Source organism: Rhinopithecus roxellana, chromosome 14 (assembly GCF_007565055.1).
Source record: "Rhinopithecus roxellana isolate Shanxi Qingling chromosome 14, ASM756505v1, whole genome shotgun sequence".
Classification (NCBI taxonomy): Eukaryota; Metazoa; Chordata; class Mammalia; order Primates; family Cercopithecidae; genus Rhinopithecus; species Rhinopithecus roxellana.
Genome location: NC_044562.1, coordinates 42,818,244 through 42,843,358, shown reverse-complemented (window position 1 = coordinate 42,843,358; position 25,115 = coordinate 42,818,244). Strand labels below are relative to the sequence as shown.

The 25,115-nt window shown below is 40.1% G+C and overlaps 1 protein-coding gene across 5 annotated transcripts in view; it reads left to right on the top strand.

Moving 5' to 3' along the window:
• Positions 1 to 25,115, top strand: part of MYO1B (myosin IB) — a 185,279-nt gene that overhangs the window by 28,478 nt on the left and 131,686 nt on the right. For all 5 annotated transcript variants that reach the window (XM_010379774.2, XM_010379768.2, XM_010379771.2 and 2 more), the window contains exon 2: positions 5,534 to 5,677. In XM_010379774.2, coding sequence (XP_010378076.1) covers positions 5,543 to 5,677 — 135 coding nt within the window. In that variant the 5' untranslated portion in view covers positions 5,534 to 5,542. The remainder of the gene's footprint in view (positions 1 to 5,533; positions 5,678 to 25,115) is intronic.

Here is a 25,115-nt window from a genome sequence, read left to right as displayed (position 1 = left end):
TTTCAAATTATATAATAAAAGTGTTTCAATGTACACATTGTTCTTATCTGTGGTACTCTGAGAACCTCAAATTCAATGGAGGACCATGAAACAAGATGCATTTTATTTTAGCTTATCCTCCATCTCCTCTTAGTTATTATTTAATTATTAATTTGGAATAACTCCTTTGTAGTATCATTTTTACATTGAATAGTGGAATTACCATGCAGTTCACATGGATGTGCTGTTTAGCGTAGCCATCTTTGTATGTTTGGGGGGCTATGTTGGTCTTGACATTCCCAAGTGCAGATGATGTTGACATATGGTAAGTGGCTTGCAATTTAAGGTTAGTGATTGGGTAGACTCATTAAGTTTACGTGGTAGGTCACAGATGGCCATTTTCAGATGCTATAGGATGTTTATGCTGCATTCTCTTGGATTTTGAGGAACTTTTGAAATGCTGCTGTCAGTATTTTAAATGGCATTTTAACTTTACAAAAGATACCAGTAAATGAATTAGTGTATGTTGAAATATAGGTAGTATTTTGGAAGTTCTTGAGATGACAGTAGATAGGGGAAGGAACAATTGCAATAATATATTTTGTTCTTGGATGAACAAACAACTGAAAAGAATTGGCACAGCCTGTGGAGTTGCCTGGCACCAGTTGGTGGGCTTGTGGCTGGCCTAAATTGGTACCCTTAGATAGAGAGACTGCTTTTCTGGGCTAGTAACCCAAACGGAATATACTGCCAAGTCCCAAAGTTTTGAAACTAGAACATGGTCTGATAATTTGTTTCCTGGCCTTGATGCTTTGCAGTTTGCCATAGTTCTTAGTAGTAGAATCCACCTGGGGCTAGTAAGAAGCATTAAGAAGCAGTAGAGTGAGGTGACACTGCTCCTGGGCTACATCTGCATGGCAGGAGTGCTTATTTCTTTCTCAGGCCACAGAGGCAGAGGTGGTGCTTGGGATAGGTTACATCTCTATGTCTCTCACCTCCCGGCAGAGCGAGCCCTCTAAGCAGTGCCGTATGTTTTCCTCTCTGGCCTTTCAGACAGTCCAGTTTCACAACAAGCTTGTCTTTTTCTTATAAATCCTTAAGAAATAGACCACCCATACTCTGGCATCTTGAATTTTTCTCAAATTCTCTAATGCCACAGACACAAAGGTCCAAGTCTCAAGATACAATGGACCATGGTTTAGTCCACTCTTTCACTATTAAATAGCAAAGATGATTATCTTGTCAGTCCAAGACAGCAGGTCCTCATGCCCTTCAGCCTGTGCCTTAGATCAGCCAGTTTTTGCTTTTTGGTGTGTTATTTAGAACCCTTCACTTCCTCGTACCAGTCTCTTACTAGGTAAAATGCTTTTTGCTGCAAATAATAGAAAATCCAACTCAAACAGCTTAGACAATAAAAAGAACTAATTGGCTTACATCACTGAAAACTTGAGAGATGGGGGCAAGCTTCAAGTGCAGTTTGATCCAGAAGTTTGGGATGTCATCAAGGCTCCAGCACTAATAATTCTAGGTAATTTTCTTTTTGTCTTTTTTTCTTTTGATACAGGGTCTCACTGTGTTGCCCAGGCTGGAGTGCAGTGGTGCGATCTCAGCTCACTGCAACCTCCACTTCCCGGGTTCAAGCAACTCTCCCGCCTCAGCCTCCTCCTGAGTAGCTGGGATTACAGGGGTGCGCCACTACTGCCCGGCTAATTTTTGTATTTTTAGTAGAGACAGGGTTTCACCATGTTGGCCAGGCTGATCTCAAACTCCTGACCTCAAATGATCCACCCGCCTCGGCCTCCCAAAGTGTTGGGATTACAGGCGTGAGCCACCGTGCCTAACCAATTCTAGCTAACTTTCTTGCCCTGTCCTCCTCCATGTGTGGTGTTCCTCTTCCTACCGACCCTCCTCATGAAAGTAGAGATGGCTGCCGTAGTTCCAAGTGTCACGTTTGCAAGTCACGCCATCCAGAGACAGAGAACCTTTGTCCTAGTATTCCAAGCCACGGTCTCAAGCTCATTCACATGTCCAGCCTTGAATCAGTTACAGTGGCTAGAAGATGAGAATATGTTGATTGACTTAGCTTAGATCACATGCTCATTTTTGGTACTTGGGTAGAATTGGTTTCCCCAGAATAGCATGGATTCCTGTGGGGGCTCTTGGAAGGGAGGAGGTAGATCTATAACAGTATGTGTCCAACAAAAAGTATCCCCAGTGCTCTACATACATTCTCATTTAATTCTCCCTAGAGTCCCATGTGAATTCTTCTGATGGTTTATGGAAATGTGGAGTTAGCAAGTGATTCTAAAACTTGTGCCCGTGGTAAGCACATAGCTCCTTCAGAGAAAAAAACAAATGGATCCTTTTGGTGGAGCAAATATACCAACTAATTTCATTGAGATGACAAAGTAAGCCAAACCAAGGCTAGAAATGGTGGTCACAATACCAGAAACCACCGTAGGAAGATATGGAAGGACCCCACACCGTTTCCTTAGTGTTCTATTTTTACCTCGAGAATGAGGTAGGCTGTTACTGGATCTTCTCCCAACGTCCCTAAATGCTAAAAAGATAAGCAAAACAAAGCAAAACTGTTTGCATGACTCAATGACTCTTGGTGTCACCTTTTCAGTGTGGCTTGCTTTATTGTATTTTGGTTTGCAAAATACAATTTTCAGAGGTCTTCACTGTTTACCAGTTACCCGTAACTCAGCATTTATTTTACCCTCTATTCCTCTTTGGATTAGAAAGTTGGGATGAGGTGTAAAGATATAAATATCCATTGGAAAGGTGGTGAAGCGGGTAATTACAGAGAAAGATTGGCTGCTTAATTATTGTTACCTGCAGGGAAACTGTGTTGTCTTTCTGCAGCTGTTCCTATAAATAGACTATATACAGGAATCTACCTCAGGGCAGAGTTCCTCTTTGCTTAATTTAAATTGCTGGTTTGAGGTAGTTATTTTTGAAACCCTTCTCAGGTTGACTTCCCCCTTAATCCCTAAGCCTTCTTCCCTCATCTGCCAAGTTATATGTAATGCATGGCAGCTAGAGTGCTTTTGGCGTTACATGAGCCTGAGAACTTGAACTTTGATTCAAATGTTAATTTATTGTGGACAAATTTATTGTGACAAATGGTCCTCTCCCTGTATAAGTCCTTCTGTGGACTCTGGCTCTGGCTCCACCGTCTCTGTGACTCCTGCTGCATTTCCATAGCATGGCACGTGCCTGCCACCCCCACCAGTTTTGTTCTGAAACAGAGCCCAGCCAACTTCAAAATACACAGAGCAATTCTTTGGGCCGATATTTTTGGGTTTTAGTGATATCTGGGACTTTTCTTTCTTTCTTCCTTTCTTCCTTCCTTTCTTTCTTTCCTTTCTTTCTTAACTTTCTTTCCTTTCTTTCTTTCCTTTCTACCCTTCTCCTTCCGCCTCCGCCTCCCCTTCCCTCCCTCCCTCCCTCCCTTCCTTCCTTCCTTCCTTCCTTCCTTCCTTCCTTCCTTCCTTCCTCTTCCTCTTCCTCTTCCTCTTCCTCTTTCTCTTTCTCTTTCTCTTTCTCTTTCTTTCTTCTTCCTTTTTTTTTTTTTTGAGACAGAGTCTCACTCTGTCGCCCAGGCTGGATTGCAGTGGAACAATCTCGGCTCACTGCAGGCTCCGCCTTCCGGGTTCAAGCAGTTCTCTTCCTCAGCCTCCCTAGTAGCTGGGATTACAGGCACTGTCATCATGCCTGGCTAATTTTTGCATTTTTAGTAGAGATGGGGTTTCACCATCTTGGCCAGGCTGGTCTTGAACTCCTGACCTCATGATCCACCTGCCTCAACCTCCCAAAATGCTGGGATTACAGGCGTTGAGCCACCGCACCTGGCCTATCTGGGATTTTTCGTTCCAGGTATATTTGGCATAAAATTATAAAAAACATCCAGTAACAAAAAAGTTACTCTATTGTTTTTCTTTTTAATGTTAAATACTTCCTTATTTTGTTATTTATGGGAGAACTTCTCATAAATTCATCTTAGTCTCTCTTTTTTTGGCTTTTCGTAGCCAAAAACTTGTTTTAATAGGATCAGTAAAACAGGATATATTTGTGGGTTCACATAAATTGCTAGTAATTAATAATAATGAATTTCTTAATTACTAGCCCTTCCCAGTTCTCTTTTTTTTGCCCCCTCCCCCCAATTCTCTTTAAACCAGACCAACTAAATGTAGTTTCTGTTGCCTCTACAAGACCTACTGGATGTTCTAGACTAGAATTGGAGGACATTTAAGTTGCTGAGATTTCAGTAAGGACACCAACCTTTATAAGACATAGTGTGCTGGAGTGACTCCTTAATAGGAAGAATCAAATGTCCTTTCCACTCATTATCAGGGGCAGGCATATATGTAAGCATTTATTAGTATTCTGAAGTGTGATTGAGCACAGTGAAGTTATATAAAACTGGCTTCTACATTGGAAACACTTAGGCCCAGATGAATTTAGTTTTACCATTTTACCATTTAGTTCTGGTAATATTAGGAAAAGTAATACAGACACATGTGTGCACACACACATACCCCACACACTCCTATGCTCAGAAATTTGGAAGATTTTTAGTGCTCTTGATAGTGATCAGATTGGAAGCCATGGGGATTAGCATTCTGCTGTTGGGTGGCACCATGCACATTAGTAGCAGGGTAGAATGCTGCCTCTGTAGCGTGCCTCTGTTTCCGCTTGGTAGATATTCACATTGAGCCAAAGGGAAACCGTAGTATTTCTTGTCTGTTTCCTGCATGTTAATTTGATCCTGCTGTTATAGTAGCATGTCTGTTGGAACGAGAATTAAGAATGTGGAGGCCACTTTTAGCAGGTTATGTTATACTGGCAGCCTGTGATTTACAAGTGGGTTGTGTTCTTTTCTTTTTATGTCAGTATTGAATGTCTGGAATGAAATTTCCTCTCATAGATGCCATGTTAGACGTGGTGATTGAGTTCTTTCACATCAAATGCAAAACATTTTTAAGTAACCATAGCAAGTTTCATAATCTCTGAGCTTCAATTTTCTTATGTTAAAGTGGGAATAACACTACCTACCTCATAGAGTTATTGTGAGGGTTAAATTAACGTAAAGTTCTTGGTATAGTGTCTGATATGTGGCAAATAGACAACAAATGTTAGCAGCATCATTTTTTATCATCTTCGAGGAAGCTGGTTCATATAGTCTGATATTGGTACACAAGGGCTGAGGGAAAGTGGAGTTGGGTTGGTTTTTTTTCCCCCCTGGAGTTTTGCGACTCTCTGCTGGGGAGAAGACCATGGCTTTCTTGTGGCTTTTTCTGTAGGTGGACTTTACTAGGGAGGATGGACTGGGAAGGAGGTTCATTTGTGATAGCAGGTTGGCAAATGGGGCAGCTGCAGCCAAGTCAGAGACTCCTGAAGTAGTTCATAGGTAGGAGAGGTTATGACATTTTTTAAGGCTGGTGAGAGTCATTTGGAACTACCAGTGTTGGATTTCTGCAGTAGTACCAAGAACCTATTTGAAATTATTTTGCTCATTTAAATTGACCCCTTTTCCTCTCTCCTACAGCTGGAGACCATGGCCAAAATGGAGGTGAAAACATCACTTCTGGACAATATGATTGGAGTTGGGGATATGGTTCTTTTAGAACCTCTCAATGAGGAGACCTTCATCAACAACCTCAAGAAGCGCTTTGACCACAGTGAAATATACGTAAGTACACATGAAGGTCATCTGTAGTGTTTAGACTTTGTATTTTGTGCCAGAGAGCTGTCTTTTCTTCCTCAGACTCTTCTTTCTTTATTCTCTCTGTTTGAGTCTAGCAATATTTGCTTATACCCTCACAAAGAGTTGAGTTTTTTCTGATTTGGCACATGAGTAATGTGGATTAGACAAGTCAGTCTGCTTTCTATGATCAACTGTGTGCAAGTATTGTAGTGGATGTTGGGGGCATTCTAAAGCAAGTAGAATACTGCCCTCTGAGGAATTTAGAAGGAATTTTGAAATCCATAGGCATCTTCTTGAATACCTTCATAAGATTAACAAAGTCTAATCAGGGAGAAGCTACTCATTGAAATGCAAGGCAGTAAACTGTCAAAAAAGACATAAACTTTCTCGACATCTGTAGTTAGTAGGGACAGGAGCAGATTATCAGATAATAATATGTGCTTGGTCCCTGAAGATTTGGCTATAGTCATGTCCTGCTATACAAAAGTCTGTTGCCATATACAAAAACAGAAGCATAAATACATATATGCAATAATAGGAGAAAATTTCCTGTTGTAAAAAGTCTTTATAAAGGATTTCACAGGGTCAGGTTCTCTAAATATTTTTAAAACATGAATAAAAAATACATTTATTTGCAGCTTTTCTGGAGTTTGCATAAAGCATCTGTAGAAGTAAAGGTGTGCTGTTAATTAACCAAAGAAATGAGGCATTGATTCCCTGTACCTGCAGCTGAGAAGGAAACAGAATGTATTGGATGGGAGGAGTTTTAGTGGACTCTGCCTCACTTCCTGAGTTCCTTTCCTCCTTTTTAAAATGTGCATCTGTGCATGGAGAAGAACTGGATTATTGGGCATGCTTAATATTTTTCTGTCTATCATTCTATGGAGGAAGTATAAATAAATAAAAGAGATAATACAGTGATACAAGTAGGATCAGTTATTAACTTTTGTGGAACTAATATGTTTTGTAAAATTATATGCAAATTATCAGCTATATTATTTTATGTCATAGATAGCTCTCTTTTCTAGATAGCCAACTCTCTTCATCTGTTGGAGCTGCGATACCAAAATGCCATAAGCTAGGTGGCTTATAAACAACAGAAATGTGTTTCTCAACAGTTCTAGAGTCTGGGAAGTCCACGATGAAGGGGCTGGCACATTCAATGTCTGGTGAGGGTCTGCTTTCCGGTTCATAGATGGTGCTTTCACACTGTGTCCTCACGTGTCGGAAGAGGAATACTCCTTCATGAGGGCACTAAACCCATTCACGAGAGCTCTTCCTTATGACCTAGTCACCTCTCAAAGCCCCACCTCCTAGAACCATGACATTGGTGTCTAGCTTTCAACATATAAACTTTAGGGAGATAGAAACATTGAGACCACAGCACCAACCATGTTTCAAGGATGATTTTGAGTAATTTAGTTATGAGAGACTAGTCATCATCTAGGAATTGACCTTTTCGTTCTTCTCAATTTGTATTGGTGGAGGTGGGGGAAGGTTGATGGTAATATGAGGCATGTGAATACTGCTTTTGGAGTCTTAATTTGATAACTGGATACTAAACTGAAGTGTGTTTACAGTTCAGAGATGCGATTATTTAAAGTGCTGATCCAAATGGAGAAGGTATAAAACGCTGCTGCAGAGCAGGGGGTGGCGTTGTTTGGCTTGGCAGTGCCGCCTGGTGTCACCTTCCCTCCAAGTGTAGCACTTCTGCTTTCAGGTGGGAAAGCTGGGAGTTCTGCAGCTTTAATTGAAAGTGTGGTCTGGTATCAAATAAAAGACAGACTTTAAACATTGGTCTTTGAGATGGAGATAGGCAGAATCAATTATATTGTAACTAGTGTTACCGATCATTTTTCTTTTTGGCTCTGAGAAGCACAATTCACTTTTAAATGGAGAGTAGAACATTACATGCATTCAAATACCTGATTTGTTGTGGCCACTAAAAATAAAACAATCACCTTTTTAATAGAATGCCAAGTGTTAACATTCATGAGTCTTTAGCAGACGAAATGTCTGCATTTCAGCTCTATGTAATTTTATTTTCTAAACGCCCTTTCTGGTTATAAAACAAAAGCAGAAAATTGATTTCAGCTTCTAGATATTCATGTCAGTTAATGTTTTTTATGATAATTTAGGGCTACTGTTTCTATGAGATGTGTGCCTTTGTAATGTATATAGTATGATCCTTTTGTAAAAGATATGTGTGGGGGTTTATGAATATATACATATGTTTGTATGTATTTCTATGTACAGAGAGACAGGCGTGTTATCTTTGGGTACCATGGTGCGGTGGGTTGGCATAGGGCATGGGGACAGGGAAGGTTTCTCTTTTAGACGTCTGTCTAAATATATGCTAGGACTTAAGTCAAGCATATATTGCTTTTGTAATTAAAAAAAAGCTGCATGATAAATTTGATTACCACGCTCTCCAGCCCCACATGCTATGTATCCTTCCCTGGGGAAATCTCTTTCTGGCTCTTATTCTGATAATACTCCTGCTTTGCTTTTGTTCATAGGTTGCTGCAAAATTGTCTAGCTTGGTGCCCAAGGCTAAATTAATGTGACATGCAACATTTTACTGTCTTGTACTTCACTATGTTTTTCAGTTCTTTCCAAGAAAATGAAGATACAGTTAAAAAAAAAATCTTTTATGGTCTTACAGCTTCATTTTATATTATAAAAGTGGGTGACTGTCTAGGGGTAATCCATCATGTGAGCATATTGAACAGTGTTGTATGTTCAGAGCTATGTCTAATAAGGGGGCCAGTGAACAGAAAGACCCTTGCCCCAGACTTGAACTCTGGGTATACCCATAGCCTCAGCAATCTCCTATGTGAACCAGCTCTAAATCGGGGGGTTCAGTTCTAACATCCTGCCATCCATCTCCTATTCCCCTCCCTCCCCCAGCATATCTAGAAATGAAAAATAGTCTGTACCTTCCCAGAGCTCTCTTGAGGGATTGCTTTGCCCCTGGGTATGAGTTATCGACTCTCTAGAACATTCACAACCCCTAGTGATCCTCTGGATTTGCAGCAGCTGACCCTGGAAGCAGACTCTATTGTCATCCTGTCGTAATAAACCTGAAGCACTGGGTAGAACGAGGCATTCTGGAGTTAGTGGGAAATGTCAGGTTGTGTTAGAATGTGCTTTTTGCAAGTAGCCATCACACCCACATCTATTCACCTGAAAGTCCAGAAGTCATTTTGCTTTCAGAATTGGTTTGATTTAGTGGCTCATTGGTATCACTAAGGACTTTGTGACTTACTGTCTGCTTTGCCTTCCTTGGCTGTTTCTTCGTTCTGAGGCTTCATAGTAGCAAACAGCTGCCGCGTTCCAGGCTTTGCATTCCCGCACCGTGCTGGCTAGAAGAGGCAGTGCTTCTCTTCTGGCATTCCAAGTCAGAGTTCTGAGATTCACCCTGGTTAGGCTGCTGGAGTCACACTCCCTCCTCAAACCATTAACTGTGGCCTGGCGATGGCATGACCTGAGCGACTTAAGAAAATGATGTTTAAGATTGGAGTTGAACCAGGTTTTTCCGAAGTAGATAGGCTGTATGTGAGGGAGTGGGTTCCCATCCAAATGTATCTATACACACACTAAGAAGAGAAAAGGGGCAATGGATGCCGAGGAGCCCACTCACTGTGAACTCCTTACCGGTTTGGTAGGAGTTCTGTAATGAAGTGGCTTTTTTGATGTTGCTGTCATGTTAAAGGATGTGTGTCCATGGGAGGCATTGGTCACTTGAGTTCTAGGTTTCAAGTGCGCCCAATGGCTTGCTTCTCAGACTTTTCTACTGGTGAACTTCTAATGGCAGAGAAGAGTAAACAGCTTCCCCCAGGGACTCTGGAGCATGGTTGAAGTCTGTCTGCTTTAGGGAAATTTTGCTGAAATCTTTACTTTCAAATGTAATTCAAAGCTTTATTCTGTTCTCTAGTGCAGATGGGTTGTTTTGAACTAATATACCCCTTGTAACCCTTCTTTGAGTAAGTTGCATGCTCCAGAAATATCTGTTCTTCACTTTGAGGTGGGTTGACACACTTGCTTAAATAGCACTGGATTGGTTCATAGCCATTTGTGGCCTGGTTGAGTCTCTAAATCTGGGACAGTGGCAGATAGTGACGTGGTGTTCGCAGTTAGGGCTTTGGGCTATTCAGTTGGAGATGGAGGAGCATCAGGTGAGATGAGATGGGGGAAATGCTGAAGTGATGGTGCAACACACAAGGTCAGAGACTCTATTTGCTTTTTATTCCTCCATCTTGGCGGAGTGTGGTTCAAGCTGGGCCCAGCAGTAGGACATGCCATTTGGTCTGGCAGGCTCTATGGGGTCAATGGCTGGGAAATGCTGGTCGTGACATTCCTGAGCACTGCTTTTGTGCTTGCTCTCTGTCCTTTGTCAGACCTTCTTCCGGCCTCCTCTCCCCTGCCCCCAGGCCAGATGGATGGTAGCAGGATTTCATGTGGACTTTTATTGTGATGTAGGAGATGGCAGAGCTGAGATCCGGCCAGACATGTTCTGTTTTTAGGGTGACTGGTAAGGACTGTGGTTCTATTCAGGAACAGGAAAGCTACAATTTAGGCAAGAACAAGGCCCGGTACAAATTTGGAAACCAGAGAACCAAGGTGTCTGTTCTCTGACGAGAAGTATATTTGGTGCTGACCTGTAAATTTAGTTTGTTTTCTATCTGAATTGCAAGGTTGGGGAATCATTAGATACAGGGGCCTGAGTTAGTCTAATTTTTGGATCTTGTGTTAAACTGATTGTAGTTTAAGAGTGACTCCTTTAAAAGTATAGGAAAAGTTGTCTTAAGTTTTAGAAGTTAATACTAGAATTAGGATTTCCAGAAGGATGAGATTAGATACTTTTATGAAAGATACCAAGATATAAGTGCCATATATTTGATTTAAAATATTGTAAAGTTAATGAAAACAATACAGATTAACACATTTATTTGAAGTTTCAAACCCACTTTTCATTTATACACATGAAAATTCCACCTCATGGGTATAATCTCTATTCCTGGGAATCTGGCATAGATGGAGTAGTAGTTTTCTCTTGCTACAAAACGAAGTGTGCAGACTTAGCAACTTAGAATAACATACGTATATTATCTTGCTATTCCCGGGGTCAGGAGTTGGAGTCTGGCTTACCTGAGTCCTCTATTCAGGATTTTCCCAGCTGTAGTCAGGGTTTCAGCAGGGCTGCAATCTTATCTGAGGCTTGAACCTTTTGCAGGCTTGTGGTGGTGTTGGCGGAGAGCAGGACTGGAGTTCAGACAACCACCTGAGTGTTATTCCTGCTGCTCAGCCCTGTTCTCCAAGTTTTATTCTTTATAAAATTTTCCTTAAAAGGTTTTTTAAATTACAAAATTACAAATACTTTTAGGGAAAAAAAGTGTCAAATAGTACAGCCAGACATATCATAAAAATGTAGTTTTCTTCCTTCAGTACCACAGGCCCATTCCCAGAGTGAACAGTAATTAATAGAATGATGTGTAATCTTCAAGATTATGTTGGGTGATTAAAAACTAATTTTCTTGTTCTAGAGTTGGAAGTAGGAGGAGTTTCTCTTTTATCTAGACAGGCAGACCCAGGTAATCCAGACCCAACAGAGTTTACGTGGAACAAGAGCAATCTTTAATGCCACCTTTAATCCCACCTAGATGAGGTAGGGAAGGAAGGAGGAGGGATCCCAGCCCTGTTAACATAGAATGCCTAGACTTGGTTGTATGTGAGTGGTTTGCCATCAGTAGTGCTCAGCTTACTCTGATCGCTGCCAAGGTAGACCATTAAGGTAAACACTGAGAACAAATTGTGTGTGCCTTCCAGAGTGTAGCTTTGATGTTGGAAATGGAGGCACAGCTTTAGAAGCCTAGATAAAGCTGTTGAAAAACAGCAAATCGTGAAGGTGAAGGGAAATGTGTCTAATTTCTGAGCACAGTCTATCTCTTGGACAGTCATTTTTGCTAATAACTTGCCAGCTTTAACTCATGCAAACTTTCCTACAAGCTTTGGTGATTGGAAAATTTCTTCCTCTTAGAATTTTCTTTTTTTTTTTTAATTATACTTTATGTTCTAGGGTACATGTGTACAACGTGCAGGTTTGTTACATATGTAAACATGTGCCATGTTGGCGTGCTGCACCCATTAACTTGTCATTTACATTAGGTATATCTCCTAATGCTATCCCTCCCCGCCAGACCACAACAGGCCCTGGTGTGTGATGTTCCCCTTCCTGCGTCCAAGTGATCTCATTGTTCAGGTCTCACCTATGAGTGAGAACATGCGGTATTTGGTTTTCTGTTCTTGCGATAGTTTGCTGAGAATGATGGTTTCCAGCTTCATCCATGTCCCTACAAAGGACATGAACTCATCCTTTTTTATGGCTGCATAGTATTCCATGGTGTATATGTGCCACATTTTCTTAATCCAGTCTATCATTGATGGACATTTGAGTTGATTCCAAGTCTTTGCTATTGTGAATAGTGCCTCAATAAACATACGTGTGCATGTGTCTTTATAGCAGCATGATTTATAATCCTTTGGGTATATACCCAGTATTGGGATGGCTGGGTCAAATGGTCCTCTTAGAATTTTCAAAGTTGACACATATTTGCTGTTTACCAAACTTAGAGAGTTTTTTCATCATGGAGGCACTGTATAGGACTTGAAATATTTGTATAATACTTACAGTGCATTAACTTAAATATTCTGGTTGAAGCTAAACCTAAGGTTTGATTTGGAAGAAATTAAAACCTGACGTCAGATCTTTTGGAAGCAGTATGGTGGCACTAAGAAGCAAAAACTTGATGTCTAGTCCTGGCCCTGCCACTTAGTGAGACCTGGGACAAGTTAACTCCTTGGAGACTGTTTTCTTATTGGTGGGTAAAATGATAAATGATAACAAAGGACATTTTTGATTTCCTTATTGATACCAGCTGCTGTTCTAAGCACTTTACATGTATTATTTAATTTTCACTAGAGTCCTATGTACTACAGGTTTTTAAATTATCTTCATTTTACATATGAGGAAACTGAGGTTCATAAAGGCTAAGTAACTGTCCAAGGTCACATAGTGAGTAGGTGATGGAGCTGAAATTCACACCCAGAAAGTCCAGCTGCAGAGTCCACGCTCTTAATGATAGTCCTGCTGAGTTTCCATAGTTGCTGCGAGCATCAAAGGATACTATTGATACAGAAGCCCTTTCAATTTTCAAAATAATTGGGTATGATATTGAAGAATGTGTAGGTTTGGAACGAGGCAATCTGAAAATGACCTGCACAAATCATTGAAATGATAATCAGTATTCCTGCCATGTATTGAGCTGGTCAACAGTGCAGTGACATGAACCAACGTGACATGGAGCAAGGACATTCATTTCTAAAGTCAAAGGTGATCATTACATGGTGCTCTCAAGTCAAAGGAAAAGTGATAGCAGCTGTGACAATGATTTTTCCCCACTGTGGAGGGTGGGAGAAGATACTGGGAGGAGATTATATTTCATCATGTTCACAGGATGACAAGTAACTGACAGCTGCACATGGTCCTTCGCCTTCATGAGCACAAGAGAGAGGAGGAAAAGGAAGCAGTTCAGCATAGAGGACACATGGCCAGTTAATTCTGTGGCCAGTTCAATTGTCCCCTCTACACATACATCTGTGTCTGTTGTATATCCATAGTGCAGAAAAATTTTAATCATCCTGATTTCTAAAGAGAGGCTATTTTGTTGTTCAAATTCTGCTTTGGAAGGAGTGGAGGGTTAAATGACATGGTATACTGGGAAAGGTGTGAGCTTTTGGCTGACAGACCTGTTTGAACCTTGGTGACTTATAGTCACTGTGACCACTGTAAGGAATAGAAGTTCTCTCACCCATAAATGGTCATCGTGGTACTTATCTTGTTGAGTTGTGGTAGGGATTAAGGGACATCTTAGTCCAGTGCCTGTCATGTGATGGAAGTGGAGTGCATGGTAGGTGCCCCGACTGTCTGAAAAACTTGGAAATCAGAATCACTTTTTTTCAGGGTTTCAGACATTGATGTATTCTTTTTTTTTTTGAGACAGAGTCTTGCTCTGTCCCCCAGGCTGGAGTACAGTGGCACCATCTTGGCTCATTATAACCTCCGCCTCCTGGGTTCAAACGATTCTTCTGCCTCAGCCTCCTGAGTAGCTGGGATTACAGGCACATGCCACCACACCCAGTTAATTTTTTTGTACTTTTAGTACAAACAGTGTTTCACCATTTTGGCCACCCTGGTCTTGAACTCCTGGCCTCAAGTGATCCGCCAGCCTCGGCCTCCCAAAGTGCTGGGACTGTAGGCATGAGCCACCAAGCCTAGCCAAGACCCTGATATTTTCATTAGTTAGATTCTTTCTCTTCTCCCCTTCCCTGCCTACTTGTTTCCCTCTTTCTGTATTCCTTTCATAGCAGTTCCTGTTTCATAGCAGATTTCATTTTTGTTACATTACTACTTTCAATTAACCATAGAAATATTATTTTAAAGATGTATTGCAAGTATTATCCCTTTAACACAGGACCACAGGACCATGCTGTATCTTAGTTAAGAGAGTTTTATTAAGTCTGGAGAATGGTATATATTTGGAAAATACTTGTCTCATGACACAGTTTGTCTCAACGAAGATATGGCAGTATTGTGTTATCCTGCTCTAAAATAAAGACTGCCTGAGGTGATATTTTTAGCCAGTATTTCAGCGTGGCATTGAACTCATATATAGTTCTTTAATTCATAGTCTGAAATGACTGGCTGCAGCCCAGGAACAAGAGTATAATATGATGGTAGTGTAGGCACGTCTTGGACTAGGCAGCAGAGACTGTGCCTGACAAACTTGCGGCCACCGTCGGCAGCCACGGTCTGTGGGACGTCCTGGCCTCTGATTGAGTTCCTGACCCAAGGCCAGTGATTTAAGGCACAACTTAGATAAAAAGATGAGCAAGGCTAGATTCTTTCCTCAAACTTTGAATTGAGAAATACCGAAAAAAAAAAAAAAATCAATGGGATCCAGATGCTGGGGGTGACGAAGTCGAGAAGAGGACATGATAGGCCACAGGCAAAACAGAACCTATGAATAAGAGGCTTTGAAGTGAACAGCTGATGGAGTAGAAAGTGAGGGAACCAACTTGCAGCAGGCATGAAAGAAACAAGGGGGGAAGCAGAGACATGGGCAGGGGCGATCATTGATACCAGAACTGGAGAGGAAATCTTCACACACTTGGGTTGTGTTGGTTCATAGAGCTGTCCTGGACCCATAATCACCGTCAGGTCCCAGATTTGTTACAGCTTGGAATAGTTGTCAGGGGTTCCTAGGTGAGTTTATTAACACAGGAAATGGACCTAGATGCCACGCAGCTGAAAGCCTGACCAAGTCACTGTTCCCTGTCCTGTTGTCATAGTCTTTGATGCAGAGCTTTGGGATGAAACTCTGCTTCTGCCACTGATTTAGAAACCTTGGGCAAGTTATTTAAAACCTTCTAATGTTTCCAGTTCTTTCCCCCTGTAAAATTAGGCTACTAGCATCAATTTTTATATATCTATTGCATATGCATCACAAATATGTTTCTGAGGCTGGAGACATGGGATGCATACACTGAATTACATTTTTTTAGAAATATAAGGCCCAGATAGACACCTAAGTCTGTTATTCACCTTATACTTGTAATTTTTACTTAGGCATTTTGCACAGTTTTGAACTATGTCTAAAAAACAACCAAAGCGTTTCATAGACCATACTGTGTCTTTAAAAAAAAAAAAAAAGAAAAGACCAAAGCCATCTGCAAGTAAATTTGGGAAATCTTACAGATGTCTAATTAAAAACACCACAGCATATGACATCTTAATGTCTTGTGATCAAATTCCCAGGGTCTGAGACCCAAGGAGGAAGTAGATTCCTCATATTGGAGTGAATAGCATGTTGTCACTGTTGAGGATTCCCACTGGTTTGTCTTGTATAGTCATTTTCTTAGTATCTTAGACTTTTAATATTAGTTCTATTAAGACATGCCTTATGTGCTTATCTGAAAACTCATCAATTTCCTGTATACAAAGACCATGTGGGTTGGGCGCTGTGGCTAACGCCTGTAATCCCAGCACTTTGTGAGTCTGAAGCGGGCCAATTGCTTTAGTCGAGGAGTTCGAGACCAACCTGGGCAACGTGATGAAACCCCGTCTCTACCAAAAATACAAAACTTAGCCAGGAATGGTGGCGTGTACCTGTGTTCCCAGGTATTCAGGAGGCTGAGGTGGGAGGATGGCTTGAGCCTGGGAATCGGGACTGCAGTGAGCCAGGATCGCATCACTGCACTCCAACCTGGGTGGCAGAGCTAGATCCTGTCTCAAAACACAAAACAAAACAAAACAGACCATTTTATAAAAGTTTTCAAGATGCTGGTATGGTAGGACTCATTAATGAAATTAGCCATGATATTAACGTATTTTATATAGACTTTCAAGTCCTGATTTGGCTCTTTACAGTAGCCAATAGATTCCAGTAGAGCCCAGCTAAATTTATATAATTATAATAGGTAATATTTATGGAATGCTTGCTGTGTGTCAGGTGCTGTGTTTCGTGTTTTGACGCACAACCTCATTTAATCCTCAGAATTAGATGAGGGAGGAGCTAGAATGCTTCTTCTTGTAAAGATGAGGAAACTCAAGCCAGGTGCGGTGGCTCACGCCTGCAATCCCAGCAATCTGAGAGGCCGAGGCAGGCGGATCACCTGAGGTCAGGAGTTCAAGACTAGCCTGGCCAACATGGTGAAACCCCCTCTCTACTGAAAATACAAAAAAATTAGCTGGGCGTGGTGGTGGGCACCTGTAATCCCAGCTACTCGGGTGGCTTAGGCAGGAGAATTGCTTGAACCAGGGAGGCAGAGGTTGCAGTGAGCCGAGATCGCACCATTGCACTCAAGCCTTGGCAATAAGAGTGAAACTCTGTCTCAAAAAAAAAAAAAAAAAAAAAAAAAAAAAAGAGATGAGGAAACTGGGGACGTGGAAAAGTTAAATAATGTGCCCATGTTCACACAAAACTGAAGAATTTTGCCAGCTAATTTGGAGCCAAGGCTTACACAATGTTTCAAATACATTGAAGAATTATTATTGTTATACGACCAAGGTGGAATCTGAGTAAAGAGCTTAAACACCATACTTAGGTCAGAATGATCTGGGTTCAAAATCCCATCAGTTTCATCATCTAAGCCCCTCACCCCCACTGACTTTTTGCTTCAAAACTGCTTTTGGACTCAAGCTCAGAATCCTTATGTGAAGTTCAAAGCCCTCTAGTCTTTTTTTTTTTTTTCCTGGCTTGTCTTTAGTAAGAATTTTTTATTTCAGTCGTAATTACTCAGGGGATGTCTTTGTTTTAGGGAAACTGTTCCATTCTCTGTCTTTGGTATGTGTTTGGGTAGGCCTTTGTGCCTCTCCTGTATTTTAATCTGTGTTGTAGCACGTGTCAGACTTCCCTTCCTTTTTAAGGCTGAACAGTGTTCCATTGTATATATCTACATTTTCTTTATCTATTCATCTGTTGCTGGACACTTGGGTTACTTCCCCCTCTTGGGTATGGTGAATAATGCTGCTACAGACATGGGTGTGCAGATATCTGTTTGAGTCCCTGGCAAATTATACTTTAAAAAATATATATTTTGAAGATGATAGCTTAGCTTAAAGAAGAAGAAGAAAGAAAGGTGGTGGGTGGGTGGCATTCAGCTATCACCTGAAACCTAACATCTTATGTCACTCTTTGGGGGAACTTTACTTTGCTCAAATCATTCCCATCCTTTTAGACCGCTGAAGCTCTCTGTCTTCTCTGGAGCTTTCTTAGACCTCTGCAGTTCATAGTGACCTTTCTTTATCTAACCTGGGAGCGCTCATTAGACAGTAAGATAATCAGACTAATGGCTCATTTAGCCGGGAATCACATCCTGTTTCATCTGTTTTAATATCTAGAATAGTTAACTCTTAAATTTTATGTTTTTCTATCTAAAAGACTCACTTCCTAAGCTATATTATAAACTCCCCAGGCACACAGACAGTAGGAACTTCAATATCTTTCCTGCCATGCCCAACATGATGTTTTGCATAAAGTTAGCCCTTAATAAATTTGTTGCTTGCGTGTAAAATGGTTTGTAGCCTAAACTTACTCTATCAGTCAGTGCGATTGTGCAGCCTTGTGATGGGTTATTCTTACCTGAATCCTGGCCCATCCTGGATTTGAACTATAGGTTGGTGCAAAAGCAATTGTGATTTTTGCGTTGAAAGTAATGGCAAAAACTGCAATTACTTTTGCGCCAGCCCAATGCTTTAGAGGCAAAAGTAACATGACTTGGAGACTCTTGGAGATGCAGAAGATTCCTATACCTTCTTTAATATTTCTTTGATGTTATTTTAGACTAGTTCATATTAAGATATTTAAATAAATATTGCCTTTACATCGCCACGTTCCTGATTTAAAGCTAAAGAATGATTATGATTGAATCTTTTCTGGGGAGGTCAAACATTTTCCCTGTAACTAGAAGATCTTTTCCATTCCTGTTTTGTTTATTTCTGGTGGTAGAAGGATTTCTTAGGTGGTAAAATGGGAGGCTTTTGCCTAACAGAGGAGTGCTTTATTACGCTAAGGTTGATGATGCTTTGTATGGCATTGTGCAATGCAAGTTTCCTCCGTTCTTCTTGTGTGCTTTTTACCAAAGCTTCCCAGGCCTAACAGACGGCATGGATTGTATGCTCTGATGAAAAGAAAACAGATTCTTGTCTCCTTGTCTTGATTTCACTTCTGCTAGCTAATGTGGTGGTATCACTTAACTTCTTTGTGCTCCTTTGTTATGGACATTAAGATAGAGAATTTGTATCTATCTCTTGGGGATTTGGGAGTAGTTTAGCAGAAAGGTGTGTAAGTGTATATTCTGTGCCAGCTATTCAATAGGTTGAGGATGAGTTTTTAAGGAACTCCAGAGACATGTAAACAAATAACTGAAATTCATCTTGAAGAAAATAAGGAAGCAGGTAGGTAGACAGATTGGATGCCTAGTTAGAGCCCAGCAAACAGAAAGTTTAAAAATAGGTTTTGGGAGAATTCGATATTTCAAAAAAAGCATCAAAGTACACGATGGCAAAAATAGGTCATTATGGGATTTTCTTACATGTATTATTTATGGTTAATTATACATTTTAATATATGAGAAACTGAAATGTAAACTTTCAGGATTTAGGACTTCTAAAGATCTCTATCTTACTCTGGAAAGAATTATGATAGAAGAGATATGAAGACTATTCTGACTTTTAAAAAAAGTTTTATATACAGACTTGGAAATATTCTGACTGTTCTGTGTATGTGTGCTAATGTTTCATGTATCTGACTTTGCAAAGAAATGTTACACATTATTGAGACTCATACAATTTTAAAGCTGTGCTAAAATATTTAACTTTTGGGTTAGATATCGTTCTAAAGTGTATTGCATGTATCCTTGTCATCAAAAACAGAGTACACTCATTTTGCCTATTGATTATTACCCTGCATTCCCAATTCCCAATACTATTCCCAATAGTAAAGAAGTCAGGGCCAGCTAAGCCATGGGGCTGTTGGGTCTTACTACAAATATTTTTATACTTTTGAATTATCTTCATCACTTCACTTATTTTCTTCTTTCTTTGTCCCTCCCTACTCTACCTTTTCTATTAGTGGCCGTTGTTTCTCCGCTTGCAGAGGGAGTCTTAACCTGGTATATCACATGTATGCAGACTTTGATGTGCATGTGTGTTTTTCCAAAGAGAAGAGTCATTGCTTCTGTTGGTATCTCAAAGGGGATCAACAACTAAAGAAAGGTTAAGGAGTGCTGTGTAGCACAGGTTTTTAAACTGTAAGTTTCATATCATTAATTGCTTCATGAAAATCATTTAGTGGGTTAGGGTCAACAGTTTTTTTAAAATTTTGTAAGAAATATTAGAATCCAACAAAAAATATCAATGTATCACATACAGTAAAGGGTACTTTTAGTTTTGTGAGGTTTTTATCTTGTATATGTGTGTGCACATAAATAGACATACATACACATACCTGGTTGTGCCAAAAATTTTATTTCTTATAATGAGTTGTAATCAAACATTTCAAATATACACAGCTATAGTACGGCCCTTTTTGCCTCTTCCAATTTTCTGATGTTGCTGCAGTTTTTCTGTAATCTGTTGAGACTATGCCAAGTTTATTAGAAATGTGGCTAAAATGAGAGTGAGGCTAGAAGGAATTTTCTTTTGCTTCAGAATTAATTCCATAGGAGTATTTAAAGGGGAAGGTGAGGTAGAAGATGAGCCAGCAGCAGCACTAGCAGGTTACTGCAATTGAAAGTAAAACCTGGTCCTGTGAGTCTGGAAGGGAAGGGCTACAGACATTGGTTTTCAACCCTGGTTCCACATTAGTTTATGTCGGGTCTCTTTTTAAAAAGTACTGACCCCTGGCCCTTGCCTGCATCATTGAAGTAGAATCTCTGAGGATTGGAGTTCTGAAAGAACTTTCTTATAGAATAACACACGTGGCCTTTAGGTTATATTTTGACTACTCAAAGGCTTTTCTTTTGGCTTCTGAACTGTGGTCTGGAGAGTGGAAGTGGCTAGATCGAATGTCCTCCAGAAAAGACCTCTGTTTTCATGGTGATTATGCTAGGAACACTCAAGTATTACTTGATTATTTACAAGACATCTGTTTTGGAATGCTAGAGATACTTGAAATAGGAAGGTCGAGATGGTTTTGACTTAAGAACGTTTGTGCATTCTTGATTCAGTGTCTGCCCTTGAGAAATGAAGTATAACCTTGCTATCTGTATGTGCCAATTATAGAAAGGTAGAGCTTTTTTCTTCTCCCTTTTCCCTTTTTCTTCTCTTTCATTCTTGTTTGCTTCTCTTCTCTCCCACGTCTCTTTCCTTTCTTTTCCCTTCCTGGGTGTCAGAGGCTGGCCCCCTGAGCAGTGGCATGGAGGGAGCTTTCCACTGTCATGTTGGTGGTGGCGTATGAGAGCTTAGGGGAGCTGAGGTTCAGAAATGTGGAAGGGTGAGCCCAGAAATGGCTGGGCTGGTTACTTCATAATGAGTTGGTTTACCATCCTCTTTAGAGCGTGATGCAGTAAGAAAATACCAACTGTAAATAGTATGCAGTTGTTTGTTTAAAAAAATGCATCTGATTCACAAGTCCAAATGTTAATTGATGTAAAAATGAACTGTCTGATCACTATTGTTCTGATCCGTGAAAAGGAGATTTAATCTGGTGCTGTAGTCACCTGAATGTAGAATTGGTAGCTACCTAAAACTAGAGTAGAATTTTAAACCCCACCCAGCAATCAGCTGCTATCAGGAATGTCTCTCTGCGTCTCAGAGGAAGGAGAATTGTGACTGTGAACATTTGAGTTATTCTACTGGCCCGTGTAGGAATATTTAAACCTTTGGCTAATGCACATAGAACTTTAAGGAAGAAATCCATAAACAGAAAGGTCAGATATAGGACAAACCTGTTAGGAGTTCAAGGTTAGAGGATAAAGAGGATATCAGAACTGTATAAAGTGGAATGGAGAGAGAAAGCGTAGTTTCTTTTAGTGTTTACTTGTTTAGGTGGATAAAATTTGTCCTGCTTGGCACCATTTTTAGTTTGTTGAGTCATGTAGGTATTGATGAAAAGAGTCAAACTCTAAAATGTTTAAAGAGATTTATTCTATTGCCAAATTTGAGTGAGCATGGCCCATAACACAGCCCTCCTTGGGAGATCCTGAGAACATATGCCCAAGATGATTGGGACATTTTAGGCAGACATGAGACTTCAGCCTAGGAAGGTAGAGCAGCTCGAAGCAGAGAGGCTTCCAGGTTATAGGTAGATTTAAATTTTTTTTAATTGGCAGTTGGTTAAAAGAGTTATCAATAGAAAGAAATGTGTGGGTTGCTATAAGAGATTGTGAAGGCCAGAGTTTTATCACACCCGACTTCAGAGACAATGGATTGTAAACGTTTCTTATCAAACTTGAGGTCTGTGTGGATGTTAATGCTGGAGAGGTATAATGAGGCATGTTCGACCCCCACTTCCCATCATGGCCTGAACCAATCTTTCAGGTTAAATTTTAGAATACCCTAGCTTAGGAGGAAGTCCATTCTGATGGTTGGGGGGCCTTAGAATTTTATTTTTGGTTTACATAGGTGTATCAGTTACTGTTGCCATCTAGCAAACTACCTCTCAGAAATTTAAGGCTTACACCAACAGCCATTTATTTGCTCATGATTCTCTGAGATAGCAAGTTAGCCTGAACTTATCTTTGTATATTTTCTTCTCATCTCACCTGGAATCACTCATGTGGCTTTAGGCATCTGGTGTCCTTACTGGGGCTGGATGGTTTAAGATGGGCTCACTCATGTCTAATAGTTAGCAGTCTGTAGGTCAGGATACCTTAGCTCTCCACAGGACCTCTCTGACAGGCTAGCTGAAGCTCATTCACATCATGGCTTCCAGCCACAGTCATAAAAAAGGAGACACATCCTAATACACAAATGTTTCTCAGGCCTCTACTTGTGTCTCATTTGCTAAGGTCCCTTTGGTTAAATCAAGTCACAGGGACAAATTCAAATTCAAGGAGTGGGACAAATTCAAATTGAAGGAGTGGAGAAATAAACTATCTTTAAAGTAACAAAGTCACATTTCAAATGGGAAGTGCATGCAGGGATGGAAAGCATTGTTCTGGCTGTTTTTACAGTCTACCAGAGTCCAACGACATTTAGGGATTTGTTCAACGGTAATGTTACCGGAAAGGAGTCCCAGTCCAGACCACAAGAGAGGGTTCTTGGATCTCATGCAAGAAAGAATTTGGGGTGAGTTCATACAGTAAAGTGAAAGCAAATTTATTTAAAAAGTAAAGGAATAAAGAATGGCTGCTCCATATGCAGACTCATTTTTATGGTTATTTCTTGATTATATGCTCAACAAGGGGTGGATTATTCATGCCTCCCATATTCAGATCATATAGGATACCTTCCTGACGTTGCCATGGCATTTGCAAACTGTCATGGCACTGGTGGGAGTTTTGGTGGGTTTGAGCTGATTTCTTTACTGCAACCTGTTTTATCAGCATCGTCTTTATGACCTGTATCTCATGCTGACCTCCTCCCTCATCCTGTGACTTAGGATGCATAGTCATCTGGGAATGCAGCTCAGTAGGTCCCAGCCTTATTTTACCCAGCCCCTATTCAAGATGGGGTTGCTCTGGTTCAAATACCTCTGACAGTAACACATGGCATACAGGCTGATTAAAATACTAAGCACTGAGTATAGTATATTTGGTGTTATATTTCAATGCAGGAGTAATTATATGTGTTTCAGTGGCTTGTACCCTCCAATTAGTGATGAACATACCCCATGTGATCAGTCATTTGGTTAACAAATATTTATTTTACATTGTGGTGGACCAGACCCTGTTCTAGGTGATGGAGATGCAGCTGGGGGAAAACAAACACACGTAATTCAGTATGTATAACAGTCACATGGAACAAAGAGAAACTTACAACTTATTACTATGGTTTTTAATTTTGAATTTGAGGCAAGAGTTTGTTCTCTATGCGAGAATGCCACAGAGGAAGATTTTCATCAAGAATTTAGCCACTGTGAAGTTTGGTTTTAAAGAGCAACTCAGTAAGTGGTTTCTCTGCTAATAGCAAATCAATGTATTTTAGAAACTGTTATATTCAAGAAATTACCTAAAAAGGGAGAAGGATTCAAATAGTACTTTTCTACTTAAAGAAGGCTGATTTTTTAACCAGCAGATGTTAAAGAAATAACCAGTGGCTATATTTTCATATTTACCAAGGCTACTAATTCTAATATATTAGCTAGAAGCTATTCAGACAAGTATTCAGTGTCAGGCACCTCCCTTCTAATGTTTGCTTGTGACATTGTCCTTGGGAGACATCTCCCATCTCCCAAGTGGTTTGCAGTGTGAGGACAACCAGAAAACCTTGAGAAAGTCTTGTCATTGTTTGTCAGGCCAGATTAATTGGGTCCTGGTGATAGAATGTTAGAAATAAATGTAAAAAATTACATGGGAACTGAGAGTCTCCTTTTACAACAGCAATTTTGTCCACCCTTGACAAGATTATATTCTTACAGGATGAAAATGTGTTTATATATATATAACCTGTAGAGCTTTCCTAGATAGGAGAAAGTCCTTCGTAATTAATATCATTATGACCCCTGTTAAAAAAAAAAAAAAGTCAGCATTTCTGAGTTTTTTCTACATTCATTCATTTTCTATTCTGTTTAATTTTCTAGAAAAATCTGACAGTCTTTTTGAATCCCAGTTGTGGTAATGCTGGAAAAACTTGTTGCTCTAAAAATGCAACCTTTTGTGGGATGACATTGGAAAGGTGGGAAGTTGGAGGTCTCTTTTCCCCTTGTTTCTTTCTTTCCTTTATGAACCTTTTTCTTTTTAAAAGTTTTATCGCTCATCACTTTGTCACTTAGTTTATCACTTTACCACTTTTATTGGCATCTTTTTCTCCCCCTTCTGTCTTTATGATGTTGAAACTGAAGGGAAAAATGGGGCTGCCAAGATAATTTACAGTTAAGTGACTTTTGCTTGTGGCATTGTCCTTGGCATTGCACAAAAGGAACTAAACCAGCACCACTGATGCTGCCAGGAATTTAGGGTCGAAGTAGAAAGGAAGAGAAATTGTGTTCTGGTTTAAAGTTCAGTGAGAGAAAGTTAGTGCATGCTAAAATATAGCATTGATCCCTCAGAAAGTACATTTAAATTTTACTTTAAATGTAAATTTGACATTAAATTTAAATGTTGACGTTAAGTGTACTTTCTGGAAAGTACATTTAAATTTGACACTAAAATTCTGATATTATATTATATTAGATATAATGAGATTATGTGGTTTGAATGTCCAAGAGATACTTGTAGCTCTGATACTGAATTGAATGTGATCTGAGCCCATTGTAGAAAGATTGACAGACTTGCAGAGGGCCAGTACCAAAGGGAAGGCCCTATGAGGTGTGTGTAGGGAGGAAGGGAACCCTGGGTTACTGTTGACTGAAAAGGTGGAAAAAAATGAGAGAAGAAGGGAACTATCGCTCTATCCAGAATCAGGGAGAGCATGGCTCTTGCTTTCAGTTAGCAGTAGTTGGTAACAGAATTTATGGAAAATATGACAGGGCTTTGGAGAACTCTTACCTAGAACCATAGATTAGTTCAGAGATATATTTTGAAAGGATTTTAAATATATAAATGTATGCTTTCCATTTATCAGCAAAATGAGTAGACATTGTTGACCATCTGTCTTCAGAGATGCAAAGCATTTTTAAAATGTATACAATGAATGGTGAAGCAGAACTAGTGTTGATTTTAAAAGGTCAAAACCATACGACAGTAAAGCTTAAGACGT